This window comes from Siphateles boraxobius, unplaced genomic scaffold (assembly GCF_051911475.1).
Source record: "Siphateles boraxobius isolate OS27281-9 unplaced genomic scaffold, OSU_SipBor_1 1, whole genome shotgun sequence".
In the NCBI taxonomy this organism is placed as follows: Eukaryota; Metazoa; Chordata; class Actinopteri; order Cypriniformes; family Leuciscidae; genus Siphateles; species Siphateles boraxobius.
The window spans coordinates 22,051,602-22,071,669 of record NW_027508699.1 but is presented as its reverse complement, the minus strand read 5'-3'; the positions used below and the strand labels follow the sequence as shown (position 1 = coordinate 22,071,669).

Here is a 20,068-nt window from a genome sequence, read left to right as displayed (position 1 = left end):
GGTCAATAGCAGGCCGCATCAAAGCCGCTCTGACTTGCAGGAAACAGCAATTACTAATGTTCTGTGCCATTACTTTTACAACTTCTGAGCTTAGAGAGGTACATGCATACAAAAATTGCTTTATTCATTTACTTCGAAGCCTCTATGATTAATTAATATGACCTGCCATTTTAGATGCTCTCAGGAGAGCAACTATGACGCATGCTGGTTTTCTCTGGTTTTCCCCAAAATATGTACCATTAACAGTAATCTCAGACTGAATAAGTTAGGACTGAGTCCTAACATTGGTCTGAGTAAATAGTTTGCACCGAATAACACAGAGCACAGCTGAATGTCTAAATTGTTTTAACCCTGAATTCAACCCAGCACTAACAAGTTTTTTCCTCTTTTCTGATTTGTACTTTGTGTACCCTGCTGGAAGCAGCAGTGGCGGACCGTCACAGGTCCTACAGCAATAAAATTAGTGTTGTTGTTTTCTTAACCCTTTCTAATGTTTATATAATGTATAATGATATAAATATTTTATTTATATTCAGAATACTAATCTAAGAAGTCAGCCTAAAGGCAAACCGGCCAATAAGAATATGCAAATGATTCAGTCATTTGTCAAAAATGTATCTTAAAAAGCCTCAAAAAATGATTAAATAAAATTGTATGGATCGTAAAGGAATCGTAAAGGAGCTCTGTGATGAATAAGGATGTCTAGGATGATGAAAATAAGAAATAGTTCAAAACACAAGTGCCAAATTCTTGAAATTCTTTGTGTTCCTGATAGTTTCATACATTTAAAATCAATACATTTTAAAAAAATGTTTTAAATAAAGTATAATCTTTGCACTTTAATTGCACTGGAGTATACACAACTTGCTTTTGAATATGTTTCAAGTTAGGTTTTTTTTAACATTTATCATAAACATCACGTTCCTGTTTGCTTTAATCTGGATAGAATGCTTTTTTATTGACAAGAATAAATATTATACATATGTGATTATATTTTAAAACTCAGTGATCTTGACTCATCAGTCCTCTCTCCTTTATGGTTTTCCTGTGACGTGATATATTAAAGTGGCTTCCTGCATGTTATGCCACACTGACATTGATTTGGAGGTCAAATAGTTTTCAAGTATTTATAATATTTTAAAACGATATTGCCTCTTCTTCTCTCTTTTCTTTTAAGAAGAAGATTATTTTTGCCAAAAAATTCCAGCTTTTTAACTTGACTTTTTTTCTTGTTTGATCTTTTGCGCAGCACCTAGGCATTTTTTTAATTTAAGCATCTTAAAAATTATCAGACTTTTAATTTAGAAATTGAAAATATGTTCATCATAGAAGCGGTATTCAAGTTGTCACTAAATTTATTTTTTAATCAATTTGAAAAAAAAAAATTAGTGTGAGATTATCAAAATTATCAAATACTTTTACCTGAGGCAGAACCAACATTAAAATTCACATATGCTGCATCCGAAATCGAATACTTCCCTACTATATAGTAGGGGGGAAAGTACACCAGCAATGCCAAATACACATAGTGTTTGAAATACAGTAGGCGAAAAGTATCCGGATTAGGCTACTACCGCCAGGATTCTGAAGTGTGCATTCGATGGACACTTTACTGTCCCATGAGGCCAGGTGAGAGGATTTGTGAAATGACGGAAATTACTGCATAGGTCACATGACAGTGATTGATGTAGTACTGTATGTCCAAATTTCATAACAGTTAATACTTTTTTCAAACCACACAGCGATAGTCTGGGACATGTTTTATGGGTGAGCCTCCCATAGTGGCCCCTCCCCCCATCCAGACCCTGGGAAAAATCTCATTCACAATGACAGCTGTGGTCCGTGATTAATGGTACTGCATGATTTGTTCTATCAATTTCCTATGTTTACAAGTGCTGGGTTGGTAATCAGAAAGATTATAACGTGTCATTAATAATCAAGGCTATTTCAAGCTTTCAGAGAGTGCATGGAAGCATAATTATCAGCTAAATGACATGATGGAAAACATGCTACAATATTTTATTCATGCAATGTATGGAGAGCAGGTTTGATCAATATTAATTTACACTCCAGCCAGCCTGTGCTTTACACTCCCATGGACCGCCACTGCTAGGTGGATCCACTCAGATCAATGCAGTGAATTAGATACTTATTCATTTGCCATACACTTTTATCCAAAGTGTTGCTTAAAGTCCATTTTATATGTGTATAACCGATTCCCTGAGAGATTGGGAATCAAATCTCTTAACGTTTTTTAATACCGGGGACATACTTAACGACTTGCTGAAACATTCTACCGAACTGAACTCACTTACAGACTGTTTCCACGACTGCAGAAAATTGTAAACACCAACTGTTAACACCGACTGAACGCGACTCATCACATTTGGGCATGATCAGTTGTACTGTAAATATTAAATTACATTCATAATCAGCCTTACAGTCGTTAAGTGTGTCCCGGCTTAAGTGCCCTGATGATGGTTGTCAATCAAAATCCAAATATTATGACGAACTCATTTAAAATGTGCAATGTAAAGCACTGTTATATAGCTACATGATGCTAAATGTAATTTGCAAATAGTTGACTTTTTATAGAATGAAGCACTAAATGGAAACTGCATCAGAGGTGTGTCAGACGTACATTATGTCTAAGGGGGTGTTGTGCCAGAATTTGAATGTTCTCATCTTCACTAAATATCACTGCAATGAGATGCAGGCAGGCATCTCAGAGAACACAATTCCCACAGCGTTTAAACTCCCTAATGGATACATTTTATTCACAGCCATTCCCTTTTCCTACAAAGTAATAATGTAAGGCAGAAATAGACTTTCCTTAGTGGCTCACCGTGATTGTGAATATCATCTTATTGCATTAGCCTAGTTATCTTGGAGGAGTAATTGAAACTGGTTCTCATTTTCATGGTTCGTTTGGTTTAGAAAAATAATTCAACTAATTTTTGTCATTTTTCTTTCATTCTGCTTCGGAATGTCTCTTAAATTTTAATTTAAAATGGAGTTTCCATCCAAAGCTATAATATTCCACATTATACTAATGTTGTAAAGAGCAATACATTTTTTGCATTACTTTGGTTTATTTATTATTGTAAGGAGGCAAGGAAGGCAGGCAGACGAGGAACTAAGTGCAGGTATTTTGATTAACAAAACAGGAAACATGAAGGGTAGGAATACAAGCAACAATAATACGAGGAACAAATTACAAACTAATAACAAGACACAGGTGCAAACAATCAAGGGGAACCAAAAGAACTACAAAAAGACTACAAAAGTAAAAACAGGAAACAGAAACAAACTAAACATAAAAGTTCAAACAAGAAACATAAAATGCACTACAAAATGTCCTGAAAACGCACTGCTTCAGGACTCAGAAAGGCTAAAAAACAGGCAAAATATTAATTAAAAAATGTTCTGATATTATTATTTTGGGTTCCCTTTGTCTATCTTAGAACGAAAATACTTTTAATTAAGTCAAAATGAATAAACATCCATTGATCAATCTTATAATATATATATTATTTTTTTCCCTCTTTTCATTCATAAATTGAACCAAATAAAACACAATGAACTGATACACAGCGCAGTCATCAGCATATGGAGTGATAGTGTCAGTTGGCTCAGTGGTTGCATATGTCATCATGCTGAACAGCTCAACTGAGCCCAGATGGATGATGCTGTTATCACAGAAGTCCACATTCATCAAATGTATGTAAAAAATCAATCCATTAAGGAGATACTCTATAGGCTACTCAGCAGAATTTAATGGAGTATCTTGTCAGGTATTCAGATAGCTCTTAGTGACTCTATTTATTGAGCTGGTTTGGTTCTTTGAACATAAAAGCGCATGCATTTATTTTGGTTTTACAATGCCATTTGCTTTAAAATAGAAAAAAAGCCTCACAAATCACAAAATCATAAGAGCTGTAATGCCAAGTGTGTTTGCACAAATTTTTTTTTTTTTTTTTGGTGACATCCGAAGAAGCTTCCAATACACAGAGACAACAACAGTACACATATAGTAAAATAAAAAATATATGTGAATAAGACATAGTATATGTATATAATTAAATAAAAAAGAGAAATGTGTATGTACAGGTGTGCTATATACAAATAGTGTAATAAGAAGAGGTAGGGTATTGTCAAATAAATATAAGTGATATTGATCTGTTCACAGTGTTCAAATCCAGTGAGGTATCCAGTGTGATTTTCTGAGCCCTTTTTCTAACTCTGGATATATACAGTTCTTGGAGGGTGGGCAGGGGAGCACCAACAATCCTCTCAGCAGTCTGAACTGTCCTCTGTAGTCTTCTGATGTCTGATTTTGTAGCTGAGCCAAACCAGACAGTTAATGAAGAGGACAGACTCAATGCCTAGTAGAACTACATCAGCAGTGCCTGTGGCAAGTTGAACTTCCTCAGCTGGTGAAGGAAGTACAATACCTGCTAGGCCTTTTTCACAATGGAGTCAATGTGATTGTCCCACTTCAGGTCCTGAGAGATGGTAGAGCCCAGGAAGCTGGATAACTGTTTCCACAGCACTGTTCATGATGGTGAGTGACTAAAGCTCGTAACTTGACTGGATCCTCAAAAAACAATGAAATAATAGAATTTTGTTTTTTTGTTAATTTCAAAGAACAGAGAAAATTGTCAGCAAAGCCTCATTCAGTAGCTCCACCCGCCTCAATCGTGAATGAAGTCCTGTGCCCGCATTTTGGACACTGTCTCAGCTTGTTTGCAGTGCAATCCAAGGTTAAATTTTAAAAAACTGGTTATTTGAATAAATACAGCATTTTCTTTATTCAAAACAGTGTGCGTGTGTGGTTGTGTCTGTGTGTGTGCGTGCGTGCGCGTGTGTGTGTGTGTGTGTGTCATGGCCAATACAGCCTGTGCGAAGCACATCATCTTTTATTACACAACATTTTGGCCAAATGTATTAAACGACAGGAAAAACTGAGCACCCACATAGCTACAATAACCTTTTTGACCTGTAAGTTGATAAAACTTAATGTGATGCACTTACTGCCTCAAAAGGGAGCCAGATGACCTTTCTAATGATGGACAAAACACAATCTCTGACATCCACTGGTGAAAAACCTTGTAACTCCATTTGAGCTTGATTTTGGAAAAAATTGACACACGCAAGTGTCTGACCATAAAAAGCCACAATACTAACTTTGACAAGAAGTTTATTAAAAAAAATAAAAAAAATAATCCTGAATAGTGGTGGTTCACAAACCTGCAATTTTCGCTGCATTCAAAAATACACTACACTGGATAACCTGACATGGTTAAATATCAACATATTAGTTAATAGGAGACGTTACAACTGGCATTTCACTCACGTTGGAAGTGCCAATATTTGTGTTATATTTGCATAGTCCGTACTATATTTGAATTCATGATTGGTTGAGTGCAAAATTAAAATCTTAATCAAAATGGTAAAATAACGTTATTAATTGATGCTAATTTTAAATAAGCGTTACTGTTCAGAACGTTTACACTTGATTTCGGGTTTTTTAATACTCCTGTTGTGTTTTTGTTCGAGCCGGTTCAGAGCCCTGGTTTGAACTTCTCAACAGATATCCCAATGTAACAAAGCACACATACGTTGTTTTGTATGAAAATAGTTAGCTCGTGTGTTTGAACAAGGTCCAGCTTACTTAGAAGGAACATTATTCTCCATGATGGTCACTTTGAATTAAAGCACCTTCCAATAATTTAACAGAACAGTAAACACATCCTTTTGATTACCAATTATTTACAGTCGCTTATAAGCCTTCATTATCTGCCCCGCCGAGTTAATAAAATATTCAGATGGAATAGTTTAGACACTCCCACAAAACAATGCACAAATTCACTGACAAGACTATAGCTCAAACAGTTACGTTCTTCTGATTACCTTTAATTGATGTACATTTATTGAAAGCATAAAGAATATATATATAGCCTATATCAAAATTGCTCGCTGTCATTTAACAAAATGAATAACATCTTAATCATAAGAGCTAAATAAGAAAAATTTAACAAGGGGTCAGTGCAGAGCAGGCCTTATTGTCAAGACCAATCATGATGCTGTATCTTCCTCTTCTTTCTTTACCAAATAAATTACTATAATGATACTTCTAAAGTCAAGCTTAAATTGCTAAGAAAAGGAGCCTTTCACAAATAATATCAGGTTTTTCTGAGGAAGCCTCATTTACCGAGACACGGCCAATGGGGTGCAGAGCTAATATGTCAATGACCATGCTCAATTAGAGTCAATCAATTCTAGTGACCAAATAGGAGAAATACAGAGAAACCCCTTGTGCAACTCCTTCCCTGTACAGGATGAAATTGTCTCCATTTTATACATTTGCATTTTTATTTTTAAGATATCTTTTCATGCAGACCTAGAAAGCATTTCATGCTGTGTAAATCTACTGTGTACGTTGCAGAGGCATTTAACATGTCACATGTTCAGAGAAGGTGTTTTATTCAGTGATGAAAATGTGAACTGCAAAGAGATGATTGTTAATGCACTTATGAAGCAGCGATCTTGAAACACTCAATCTTGAAATTTAATGAGACTTTTACATGTAAATGGATCGTAATCACTATCAGGAGAAAAAACGCTCAAAGAAGGGCTTTGTGTCACACTGAAACTGATCAAAATTACTCAGAGGTGACCTGATGATGAGTCTGCTTTTCTTTCTTTCTTTCTTTCTTTCTTTTTACCAAATGTAATGGAGCAACAGTCAAGGGTATAGTCCCTAAATAATTTTTATGCGTTGTGTGTAACATATAAAAAGCACAGATAATGAGTAATAAATCTTAGACATTGCAATATCTTATTCAATTTATTTTAAAATAAGTACATTTTTATTGATTGATCGCACATGCTAATGTGTGGCCAATACAAACTGAACACCAGTCTATATGACTAGATGTGTTGCAGAGGTGAGAAGCATTTCATTTCCAGTGAAGACTGAAAAAAGAACTTTGTAACAATAGGATATATAGGTTTCCATCAGACTGACGGGCTGTTTTCCAAATATATATATATACATATGACATGTCACAACTAGTGAAGGGTTGGTGTCACCAGCTAGTAGTGCCATCAGCTAATTGGTTTTGTCATGTCATTTTCAGTGTGGCTCCAGAGAGATTTGCCATACAGCTTAGGTGATTGGCTCAAAACCACATGCAATTAGGAAAAAGTGTTCATGGTCAAAAATTTCAACTGCAGAACTGAAATTGTGTATTTACAGAGGGTCAGTCACCAGCTGAGCCATTAGGCGGAGCGTATGTGTGTAAATTAAAGGGGGCTTTGGCCAAAAATGCAACTGCACATTTAAACTAAATCTAGTAATAAAGTTTAAATTAAAATTAAATTAAAAGTGTTGATTGGGGCATTCAATTTAGATCTGCTCATGTTATATCATACTTTTCAAGCGTTGTACTGTGTTGCGCACTATAACCAATCACACACGCACACGACTCTGTTGAGTTTATGAATGCAATGGCCGGTCAGAAATGTTAAGATTAGTAATGGCTGAAACACCAGAGTTGTATTCACTACGCGAGCTGAACTCTGACTATATTCACTGCCACACTCTCGCGAATGCTCACATCATAAACTGATAAACAAACAGATTTGGTGATTGTGCTATTGAGAGCGTTGAAGCTAATATAAATAAGTTTTTCTATTTACATTTTCTATTTTGCAGCATTGAGCAATGTAGCCAATCACAAACATATCTGATGATTTCTTGAACGCAAAGGCCAATCAGATGCGTTTAAGTTGGAACCCCTTACCACTCAAAATGCCAGAGTTTTAGTTGAGTGCATAGATCTGCACACTCAAATCCTCTCGTTTAAATTTAACTTGAAACAAAAAAAATGTGTAGACATTATGTAGGCCAAATGAGAGGCCTATTCATTGGACAGTCAGCTTAATCGATTAGCAGAACTTTGTGAGATCGCAATAAATTAAGATGAGTGACAGCTTGGTGATTGACTAATGGAAGCACTTTTATGCACACTTTCTGGGCGATAATCCGTTCAGAATTTGAAGAAAACGTATGTATTGCTGCATTAGGAAATAGGCTATTTATTATTCAAACTGTCTGCCATGCCAAATCACGCATATGCTTGCCTGTACAAATCATAGTGGTTTGTGAACATAACCACTTTAATAACAAGAGCGTTTATGCTGTGATGTGTAGGTTGTTTATAGGCAACACATAACTATTTCATGAGATTCTATTTAAATGTGTTTTTAAGGAGGAATCACATCTAGCCTTACCCTAGAGTTGGTTTACCCTCTGCCTATGCTAACAGGAATGCCAAATAATAGATTTATCCATGCAGGTACTATAGACCTCAGCATGCTGAGAGAAATAATCATAATATTTTTTTAAGCACATTCAGTGGATTTGGCTTAGTTCTCTTACGAGAGTATCTCTCGTACTGCGTAATATCTTACGCTATGGGGAAAACCTCTTTTCCACGAGATATTGAAGCCAAAATTTATCCTTTAATTTTGATTAATGTAAAACGCTGTGCGGTAGCGTGCAGACATAGGCAAGACGGCTTGCGCGCCTATTGGCTGCCCTGCGGCAACAGCAGCAAGCCTATCGAGAGAGGCCCTGCGTGACGTGACATCCAATGGGGGTGCTTCGCGCCCATTTCGTCGCGTCCCGCCAGAATAGGCGTGGCCTTGGCCTATAAATACGCTCGACAGGCTGATACAAACTGATTTTAATCTCTTCAGCGAAGCACTACTGCATCGCTGGATCCGGAGTGAGAAGCCGCGCCGTCTGATAGTAAGCCTTCTGCGGTACGAGCCTTCGAGCCTGAAGCCGCTGGCCTTCACATCGCCGCCTTCAGCCGCCGTACCTGCTACGCTTTCCGGCGTTAATATCCTTTTTCACTGCTAGAGTGTGTGTTCGCCGTCACGACTCACACTCTCTCTCTCTTTATCTAAAAGAGCAGCGTCTTTTTGAAGATGCTTCGTTCCTGTGGAACTATTGCCATGGTGACTCTGAGGACTTGCCTGGCATTTTTTCTCCGAGTCAGCACTCCAGCCCACTGTAGTGCCGCGCCGCAAAGCGCCGTATTCAGCGGGTCCTCGAGCCTTCTCCAGCCCGTGAAAGCTCGCCGGTTCGCCCGCCAGCTTCACCAGCTTCAATCGAGTCGCTCACTGACGGACAGCGGCCGCCGCGCGGCGCCGCTTCCGCCATTAGTGACGACAAGATAGCTGCATCGGTAGAGGAGGCCAGCTATTGGCATGGTGAGTGAGACTCCCGCCCGCTGTAGTGCCGCGCCGCAAAGCGCCGTACTCAACGGGTCCCCGATCCTTCTCCAGCCGTGAAAGCTCGCCGGTTCGCCCGCCAGCTTCACCAGCTTCAATCGAGTCGCTCACTGACGGACAACGGCCGCCGCGCGCCGCCGCTTCCGCCATTAATGAAGACGAGATAGCTGCATCTGTAGAGGAGGCCAGCGGCTATATCCCCGCGTTGGACAGTGAGGATTGGGCGAGCTCTGTGGATCTCCCCCTTCTGCCCGCGAGTCGTCAGGGAAACAGGCCAGCATCAAAACCGCGGCTAGCTTTCTTTACGTTATAGGAAAGCTACCCCGCCCCCGCCCCCCGTGGGCATGCGTCACCGGCGAAATGAGGAAAGAGTGTATTTTTAGTCCCGCCGAGGCCGGACCAATCTCCATTTCTCAAACATTTCTCTGCTCCTCTTAGTTTGAGCGGCTGAAAATGTCAATATTGCAGCAATGAGCCTGTTGTATAACACGCACGCCTGCAAACAAACGCCAACACACAAAAAACTGTGATGACGCTCTATTATGTGGTCGAGCTATTTTAAGCTGTTGTCGTTTCCCCCTGTGGATCAGTGGCGAAACCTACAGCCATCGCACGGGAGACCCGTGTTCGATCCCAGCTCTCGCAGCAGATAAAATTTAGTCTCGCCGCGGCCAGACTTGCACTGATACTTTTCGCTCGTTCAGTTCCAAGAAAATGTGACTGTTCCAGTGTATTTTGCAGTAAACAAGCCGGTACCATGGCCCGCTTGCCTGCACACAAATGCCGTTTCCACGGCGACCCAGAAAAATCATATAAGCAATGTATTTTCTGGTATTCCGGCCACAGCCGATGGTGTTATGAGTGTAATAAAAATGCCCACAGCCCAGTGTTCATTTCTACACACAAACACAGCCGCCACAGTGCAGGGCTCGCACATATGAAATCGACTCATGTCAATTGTGCATTAAATGTAGTGAATTACATTTCACTATGTAGATTCTTGAGATTCGCCTTCGAGGGCCAGGCATATCAATACACAGTCCTACCGTTCGGCCTGTCCCCAGCACCCCGTATATTCACGAAGTGCATGGACAAGGCTCTCGCACCCCTGAGACTTCAGGGCATGCGAATTTTGAACTACTTGGACGACTGGTTGATTCTAGCTCGATCACGATCAGAGCTCATAGAACACAAGACCGTTTTACTCGAGCATCTCGAGAATTTGGGTCTCACAGTCAATTGGGCGAAGGGTTCGCTGTCTCCCAGCCAGAAAATCTCTTTTCTGGGAACAGTGATGGACTTGCTGTCTATGACAGCACGTCTGTCGCCGGAGCGAGGACTGAACATTCAGCGCGCCGTAAAATCCTTCCGCCGCGGCTCTATAGTCCCGCTCAAACGGTTTCAGAAAATGCTGGGCCTCATGGCCTCAGCCTCCTCAGTACTTCAGCTGGGCCTGCTTCGCATGCGCCCACTGCAGTTATGGCTGAAAGCACGAGTTCCGCCCGGGGCTTGGTCCGCTGGTCTGTTTCGCCTCAGGGTCGACAGGAAATGTGTCTCGGCTCTGAAACCTTGGAAAAAAGCCGACTGGTACCAGTCAGGCGTGAGTCTGGGGACTCCCTCGAGTGTGATGGTGGTGTCCACGGACGCCTCCACCTCGGGATGGGGAGCGCTGCTCGAGGGCAGACCGTTCTTTGGCCAGTGGTCAGAACGGGAGAAGCTCCTACACATAAACTGTCTAGAAATGCTGGCAGTAGACAACGCGCTAAGGCGCTTTTGTCCCCAGATAAAAGGCCGCCACGTCTTAGTCCGATCGGACATCATGTCAGTGGTGGCGTACATAAATCACCAGGGCGGCGTCAGGTCCCGGAGCCTTTACAGGCTGACGAAACGCCTCCTGGACTGGGCTCAGCACAACCTGCTTTCACTGAAAGCAGCGCATGTGCCTGGTCACCTGAATCTGGGACCAGACAGACTGTCCAGAAACAATGTCCCAGCAGGGGAATGGTCGCTGCACCCGCAGGCGATCCAACTGCTGTGGGAGACATTCGGCAGAGCGCAGGTGGACCTGTTCGCGTCCCAGGAAAACGCTCACTGTCCGAACTTTTTCTCCAAGAGCAGGGATGCGCTCGCCCACGTATGGCCCCGACGCCCACTCTATGCTTTTCCCCCCGTCTCGCTCCTGCATCAAGTGCTGGAACGAATCAGGGAAAATGGATGCCCAGTGCTGCTCGTGGCTCCGCTATGGAAGAACCAAACCTGGTTCCCAGTCCTGATGCAGCTGACCAGCACTGCCCCGTGGCCGATACCGGTGAGGAGAGACCTCCTCTCTCAGGCAAAGGGCTCGATTTGGCATCCTCGCCCGGAGTTATGGTCCCTACATATGTGGGCCATCAACGGGTACCCGCTAACCTCCCGGAGGGAGTGTTAAACACGATCACGCAGGCTAGGGCCCCGTCTACTAGACGGCTCTACTCCTCAAAATGGTCAGTGTTCTCTACCTGGTGTCAAGCTCAGGGCTTTTCACCCGTAGACTGCGGGGATACGGAAGTGCTCTCCTTCCTTCAGGAGCTGCTGGATAAGGGTAGAACCCCGTCCACGCTCAAAGTATAAGTGGCGGCCATAACGGCGTTTGCAAAACCGACGTCTGGCCAGTCACTGGGGAAAAACGACCTCGTCGTGCGATTCCTCAGGGGAGCTCGGAGGCTGAGTCCTTCCAGACCTCCCTCAGTCCCTATGTGGGACCTTTCTACGGTTCTGGAAGCCCTGAAAGGTGCCCCATTCGAGCCAATCCATTTGTCAGACATGAAGCACCTGTCTTTCAAAACGGTATTTCTTGTGGCTCTTGCTTCAATAAAGCGCGTGGGGGACTTACAAGCGCTTTCAGTAAGCGCGTCCTTTATGGAGTTTGGGCCTAATGACTCAAAAGTCATACTGAAACCAAGGCACGGGTACGCGCCAAAATCCCTCAACACACCGTTCAGGGCCCAGGTTATTTCCCTGTGCGCCCTCCCGGTGAACAATGAGGAGGCGGATGCTAATCTCCTTTGCCCCGTCAGGGCGCTGAGAGCTTATGTGTCCCGCTCGTCTGTCTTCAGGCAGACCGAGCAGCTCTTTGTTTTGTTTGGCGGACACTCCAAGGGACTGGCCGCATCAAAAAAGAGCCTATCCAGATGGATAGTCGATGCCATAGCGCTGGCTTACACTTCTAAGGGCCTGCAGTGTCCTTTGGGTGTCAGAGCGCACTCCACGAGAGGCGTGGCCTCTTCTTGGGCGTGGTCTAGTGGGATTTCCTTGCATGATATCTGTATGGCGGCGGGCTGGGCCTTGCCGTCTACATTTATAAGGTTCTATAACCTAGAGGTTCCCGCCTTACAGGCCAAGCTGCTGTCGGTCTAGAATTCAGTACTATCTGTCCCGCTGCGCAGGCGCAGAATGCTGAGTTTTGATTGAGTATCGCTCACTGATCGATGGAACAAATCCATGGGTGTTGAATAGCCCGTACTTTTGCCCAGTTCAGGCTGAACGCGTTCACCCTGTCTGCGGGATATACTGTTGACATAACTAGCTCCTATGGGATGCTATTTCATGGGGAATGATGCTGGTAGCCTCTCTTCTCCGACTCTCTGTGAGTCTACGGTGATTATGCACTATATGAGCCCCGGGCTACTGCCCTTGGGACTTTGGTGTCGGATCCCAGTACGCACGGCGTCTTACATTGTGTTCCCCATAGCGTAAGATATTACGCAGTACGAGAGATACTCTCGAAAGAGAACGTACTCGGTTACTAACGTAACCTCGGTTCTCTCTAGAGAGGGAACGAGTACTGCGTATCTTGCCGTGCATACAACAGCGCTGGTTCGCTTCAGCGATGAAAACCAGTTTGTATCAGCCTGTCGAGCGTATTTATAGGCCAAGGCCACGCCTATTCTGGCGGGACGCGACGAAATGGGCGCGAAGCACCCCCATTGGATGTCACGTCACGCAGGGCCTCTCTCGATAGGCTTGCTGCTGTTGCCGCAGGGCAGCCAATAGGCGCGCAAGCCGTCTTGCCCATGTCTGCACGCTGCCGCACAGCGTTTTACATTAATCAAAATTAAAGGATAATTTTTGGCTTCAATATCTCGTGGAAAAGAGGTTTTCCCCATAGCGTAAGATATTACGCAGTACTCGTTCCCTCTCTAGAGAGAACCGAGGTTACGTTAGTAACCGAGTACGATTTAAAGGTCAAGTCATATTTTTTGAAGAGAGGAAAATCATGGATATAAATGAGAGCTTGTGAATGTGCAAACAGAAATACTTTCTTATGTAGTTGCACGAGATGAGAGACTATATGCAGCACAATAAGTAAACCTTTAAAAAAAGACAAACAAAATAAATAGCTTCTAAGACCATGTAGGCAATCTACTAGATGATATGGAGATTTACCTTTTGAGATCCATGACACTGAAGCTGGGAAGAAAGGAAAATGTGAACCAAGACAGTTTAATATGAGCACAATTGATGAAATTGATGAGGCATAATTGCTCATTTTTATGTTTTTTTATTGCAATATCAGATGGCATTGCAAAAAATTTAATGATCTTAACTTACAAAATATGAAAATAAATGCAGTCTGAAAAACACGTATCAAGCTGCAATGGTCCTCGGGCTGGATAATAAAGTATATGATAAATAATCACAGTTGCCAAGCACATTGTGCATGTGCTTGAGTCACTGAATCACAACACACAGCATAAATTTCATAATGCTTTAAATATTGCCACTTTTGATTTCTTATTCTGCAGATAAAATTAACGAGTCTGGTATATATAAGTAAACACCAAAACAATATGTAAATGAATTAAACATATTTGAACCAAATCCTTGAGTCATTTAAATTAGCTCATCTCGATAAGGTTTCTTTTTTATGGTCAGCACACCCATAGTATCAGCTTTCTCTGGGCATCAAATAAATGTACACAGCTATGCAGTGTAATTAGATCTCCTACATTCTCAGCATCATTCATTTGTTGTATTGTGCTATCTTGTAAGCCAACGTCTCACAATCAGTATCTTAACGTCAAACAGAAAACCTTATGAACACAGAGAGGTCAGTCCATACCAGCAGCAGCAGATTTCCTTGAAGGTCTTCCTCATCTCCTGGCTCCTGAAGGCATAGATGAGGGGGTCTATGACTGAGTTGCACATAATGAGGATCAGATACATGTTGAAGTGAGACATGAAGCAGACGCAATAGGGGTTTCGGGGGCAGGAGATCATGAGGATGAGGTGCAAGAAAAACGGAGCCCAGCACACTATGAATACCCCCAGCAGGATTGTGATGGTGATGGCCCCCTTCATATTTGCTGCCTGCCAGATAGGGCCATTGCCAGGGAGGGCAGCAATGCGCTTCATGTGCAGCCGCGCTAGAAGAAACATGTGGACGTAGAGCGAGGCCATGAGCGCCAACATGGTAAAGAACATGCTGATAAGGCAGATGAGAACGGTGGTGCTCTCCGAGTACACGATGAAGAGCACGCCGGAGACCGTGCAGAAGGTCCAGATGCAGGTTATGATGGTGCCTGCCCGCCGCTGGGTCATGATGTTGTGGTAGCGCAAGGCGTAGAAGATCGTGATGTAGCGGTCCACCGCAATGGCCAACAAACTCCAAATGGATGCTAACAGCGAGCTGCAGATCATTGAGTCAAAAATGTTGTCCATGTTTTTGATAATGCTTTCGCGGTTGGTCAGGTTGCCCCCCGTGATGAGCGCTATCACGACCGTTTCTGAAGCATTGGAGACACTGACCAACAAGTCTGCTACGGCTAAACTGCAGATGAAGAAATACATAGGAGAGTGAAGGTTCTTGTTCTTGACAATAGCCGCAATCACCAGAATGTTCTCCAGGAGACTGACAAGCCCGAGCGCGAGAAAGACCTCTGTGGAAATGAGCAGCTGCTCATAGCATCCTGAGGCTGATCCTCTGTCGCCCTGACCAGGCTTTCCCACCGCCAGAACTCCCTGGCTGTGATTCCGGTACGAATGATGCAGTCCATGATGATGTGAGGTGTTCATTTCCCTGAATATCTGTGGTCAGTGGTTTGACCTGTAGCTAATTCAGTCTGATGAATTCATTAGGTTCACATTAAATATCCTCCGGCATGTAGATCAAAGAAAGCAGATAGTGAACAAACATCCGTCACCTCCTCTCTGTGATAACTCTTTATCCAAAGCAGCAAAAACATCCAACAAAGGGCAGCAAGAGCCTCCTACATAAAAACATGCAGACAGAGAATTAGAGGATAGGAGACAACGACATCTGACTGAATCTAAAAACATGGAATCTGTTCAAGTGCACACAGCAACATGCAGTATTCAGAGTGAGGCATTCAGTCTCCAGAGTGCTCCCAGCACTTGGCAGGCAGGCGAGTGAGATACTCTTGCCCCCACAGCCTGGGTCTGGGATGCTGAATCTAGGCCCCTCCCCTAGCTTTCTCCACCAATCGCATTGATGAGTGAAGGTAAGTATGAATGACATTGCCTCTGTCTAACAGATAGAATACTCTAAGGAGGTTGTTTCCTTAGAGCATTTTGGTGGCATGTCGTTTAAATAATAAAGTGACTCAAGTAACACGCATTCACTTTACCTTGTGAGCATGTTTTTGTTTAAGCAATATCACATGGACAAGGGTGCAGCTGTTCCGATTCTGATGAGCATATTCAGGCCAGTCTGATATCACTGGAATACAGAAGTTCAATAAAAAGTTAAAACTGAGTAACTTACATTTTGGACAAAATATTGCCAGTTAGTTTGTACATTTTGCTCAACCAACGGAAATAGTTACAAACAGCAAAGCAGTGTTACTCGTCTCAAAGTAATACACAGTGGTATTTCATTACTGAATTAATCAGTGTTTTGAAAGAATTGGTTAAATGAATGATTCAAAGAGTCACTCATAAAGACAGTCACTTGTTTCATTTCTGAATGAATCAGTGTTTTGAATGTATCGGTTAGGCTATTTGAAATATTTAATGATTCACTCATTAAAGGGTTAGTTCACCCAAAAATTAAGTTTCTGTCAATAATTACTCACCCTCAAGTCGTTCCAAACCTGCAAGACCTGACTTGAATAAAGTCGTTATTTTTTTTGCGCACAAAAAGTATTCTCATTGCTTCATAACATTAAGGTTGAACCACTGTATTCACATGGACTATTTTAACAATGTCTTCACTTCCACTATTTTAACGATGTCTTCACTTCTGGACCTTGAAAGCTGCAATGACACTACTGCCTATGTGGGGTCAGAAAGCTCTAGGATTTCTTTAAAAATATCTTTGTGTTCTGAAGATGAACGAAGGTTTTACGGGTTTGGAATGACACGAGGGTGAGTAAGTTATGACAGAAAACATCTTTTTTGGGTAAACTAACACTTTAAGACTTAAATATACGCTGCTCAACCAATCAAATTCTAGGACCAGAACTAACTGTTGTATAATATGCAATATTGACTGTTGTTTTATTTACAGGTTTGATCAGCATCTAACAAATCACCTCATTTGCATTTTAGAGATGCTTAATGAGGCTCATAAATCAGAGCTGGCTCCTCTCTCTTTAGCCTATTGATCATTCAGTTTTATGTCAAAACGTAGAAAATCAATTACAGTCAGAAGAGCCTGATTAAAGGGATTGACCCTTTCTGTGATCACCTCATGGGAAAAGACACTATGAATACTGTACAAACAACAGCTAATCCTGCTTAGTGAAGAGGTAAAACAAAACAGTTTTTCAATGAGCAAAAAAGAGAAACCTGAATAGAACTAACTGAACAGAATTTGCTGAGATAACAGTTCATTACAATACAGTAACAGAACCAATAACAAAATAATCTGTATAGCCTATTGCCTAATGATCCTAAAGAGAATAAATGAAATATCCACACTTTTAATCGAGCCTATTAATATAAAAAAAAAATGGTCACACTTTAGATTAGGGTCCAATGACTTTTGCCTTAATAAACACCTAATTACTGCTTATTAATGTAGTAGTTAGTTAGGTAGTTGTTAAGTTTAGGTTTGGGGTAGGATTAAGGAATGTAGAATATGGTCATGCAGATTAAGGCATTAATATGTGTTTTTAAGTACCAATAAACAGCTGATATCAAAGTAATATGCATGCTAATTAGCAACCTGTATAGTGAGAATTGGACACTAAACTAAAGTGTTACCAAAAAATGTATTGAGCCAATATTAATATTAAAAAAAAATCCTAATTTTATGTTTAATCAAAATGCATTAAGGCTTAATTTAAAAAAAATTCAAATGCCTTAGATGTGGTAAATTATTAGTGCATGGTTAAGCTCTGATTTGATTCATCTCAGGGCAAAGTAGCGAAATGATAATGGCACATTTACAATTTTATTTGCAAAATGTAAAATCAAATACATTTTCAATCTTCCTCTTTTCTCTGGGTCAAGAGTGTCTCATCTTCATCTATATCACAAGGACAAGTAGCCATAAATGTATGCCTCAAAACAATTTGCACATTACATATAAATTAAATAAATGTAGTCAACAGTCTTAATATCCACTGCTCCATGTATGTAGTATGTCCTGTCCTTGAACGAACCGACACATAGAATGTTTTGTTTAAAAGAAAAAGAGGAATGTTCAATTGTATACTTGTGAATGTATGAAGTATTTCACTAATAAAACCAGCATAAATAGGGCATAATGTTCACAAGCATGCCAGTACAAAATAGTTTTCTCTTGAGGCATCGCCACAGCAACTAAACACTGATTAAGATTTTTAATTAATAATTGTGATTAAAAAAGTATTTATTATTTCTTGAGGTGATAAAAGGGTTTTCATAAAAGAGGACCCTGAAGCTGGTTTGTCATAAAGGAAGAAACCTGAAAACACATTCAATATTGGAACATATAGGACTATTTTAAAATGTTCTTTGGTAACACTTTATAATAAGGTTCATAAGTTAACATTAGTTAATGCATTAACTAATATGAACTAACAATAATCCATTTGTTACTGTATAAGTTCATCTTTGTTAACGTTAGTTAATACAAATACAGCTGTTCATTGTTTATTCATGTTAGTCACAGTGCATTACTTAATGTTAACAAATACAACCTTTGATTTTAAGGTAATACTTTACAATAAGGTTTCATTACTTAACATTAGTTAATGTAGTAACTAACATGAACTAACAATGAGCAATACATTTGTTACAGTATTTATTAAACTTTGTTAATGTAAGTTAATAAAAATTCAGCTGTTCATTGTTTGTTCATGTTAGTTCACGGTGCATTAACTAATGTTAACTAATACAACCTTTGATTTTAGTAACGTATTAGTAAATGTTAAAATTAATATTAACCTAGATTAATTAATGCTATAGAAGTATTGTTCATTCTTAGTTCATGTTAACTAAGGTAGTATAATGTTAACTAATGAACCTTATTGTAAAGCATTACCAAGATATGTTCATTGTGTGACAAATGAATGAAAGAAAGAGGTTAACTAATTATTTTGTGTTTCTCATAATTTCTCTTTAAATTTATCTCTGCCTGCATTTCAATGATTTCCTATTTTTGAATGTGGTCAAAAATTGTGTATGTGACATTACAGAGATTTTGGCTGTTGAAATTATAAAATGTTAAATTCAAAAAAACAAAATGACAAATAAAATAAAAAATTGTCGAACGAGAGAGTCTGTCTTGTTCGAGAAGACTTTTCACATGCATATACTTCATCACAATAGGAAAGATGAGACTATTGCAACTTCCATTCCATGTTGCCTTTAAATATAGCATATAGCCTATAAGATGGTGGTAGTCCTTGGTGTGATACAGGAGACATGAAAGTATAGGAGACATGAAAGTATAGTGCCAGTTTCAATTAAGGAACATCGCCATGGATGACGTTGAATATTAGGAAATTTCTGACAACTGGATGGTAAGATTGACTAGAAAAAAAGTATTCCAGAGAGCCGTGTAAAAAATAACCTAAATTAAATTAAATAACCTGCCAAATATGAAATAAAAATCCCAGGAGGGGAAGTTCTTGTGACCTTGCGCAACGTTCCCTAAAAGTTCTCTAAAGGTGACAAAAATCACGAACCTTTACAAAACATTATGGATGTACCTAAACTCTCTTTTGGTTATGAAAGTGCTGCAGTTCAATGTTCCTTATATAACTTTAGGGGAACATTCCATTTTGGTTGCATTGTGTCATAAATGACGAAAAATTCCATCAATGGTGGGGAAAAAGTTAATATGATTGTGGCAAGCAAGGCGGGGCAGAACGGAGAACGGAGTGAGGCTAGTGGCACAAGTACTAATGAGCATCACCTGCGCTGCGCGCCACACCGGTCTGGAGTCTTACGGAGGAGCTGGAGTCTTACGGAGGAGCTGGAGTCTTACGGAGGAGCACGGAAGGAGCGACGACAGTGCAAGATGAGAGAGGATCAGGCCTGGACTTTACGTTGTGTTTTGTTTGTGCAGCAGTCATCCGTGAGAAGCTGCCGCTTTCAATATTTTCATTTTGGGGTTTGTTTATTTTTGCATTAAATGGTGTTTTATTAACAAAGTTCGGGAGGAGCACGTTCAAATGATCTACCCAATAAGCTTGAGAGGAGGCCTATAAATACATAGCCGACTCACCAGTTCTAAACAATTTTTTTTGTATCCCTCCACCACCCCGTCTCCTCACACTCCCCTGGTTACTATCCTAACCAAGAAAACGGGGGAGTACTCTGGGTTCGGGCC

At 40.8% G+C, this 20,068-nt stretch overlaps 1 protein-coding gene across 1 annotated transcript; it reads right to left on the bottom strand.

Annotated features, from left to right (window-relative positions):
- Nucleotides 1-14,379: 14,379 nt before the first annotated feature.
- mc4r (melanocortin 4 receptor) lies at nucleotides 14,380-15,360 on the bottom strand. Its single transcript, XM_077229698.1, has one exon. It carries the CDS (start codon nucleotides 15,358-15,360, stop codon nucleotides 14,380-14,382), a length of 981 nt encoding a protein of 326 aa, XP_077085813.1.
- Nucleotides 15,361-20,068: the final 4,708 nt, after the last annotated feature.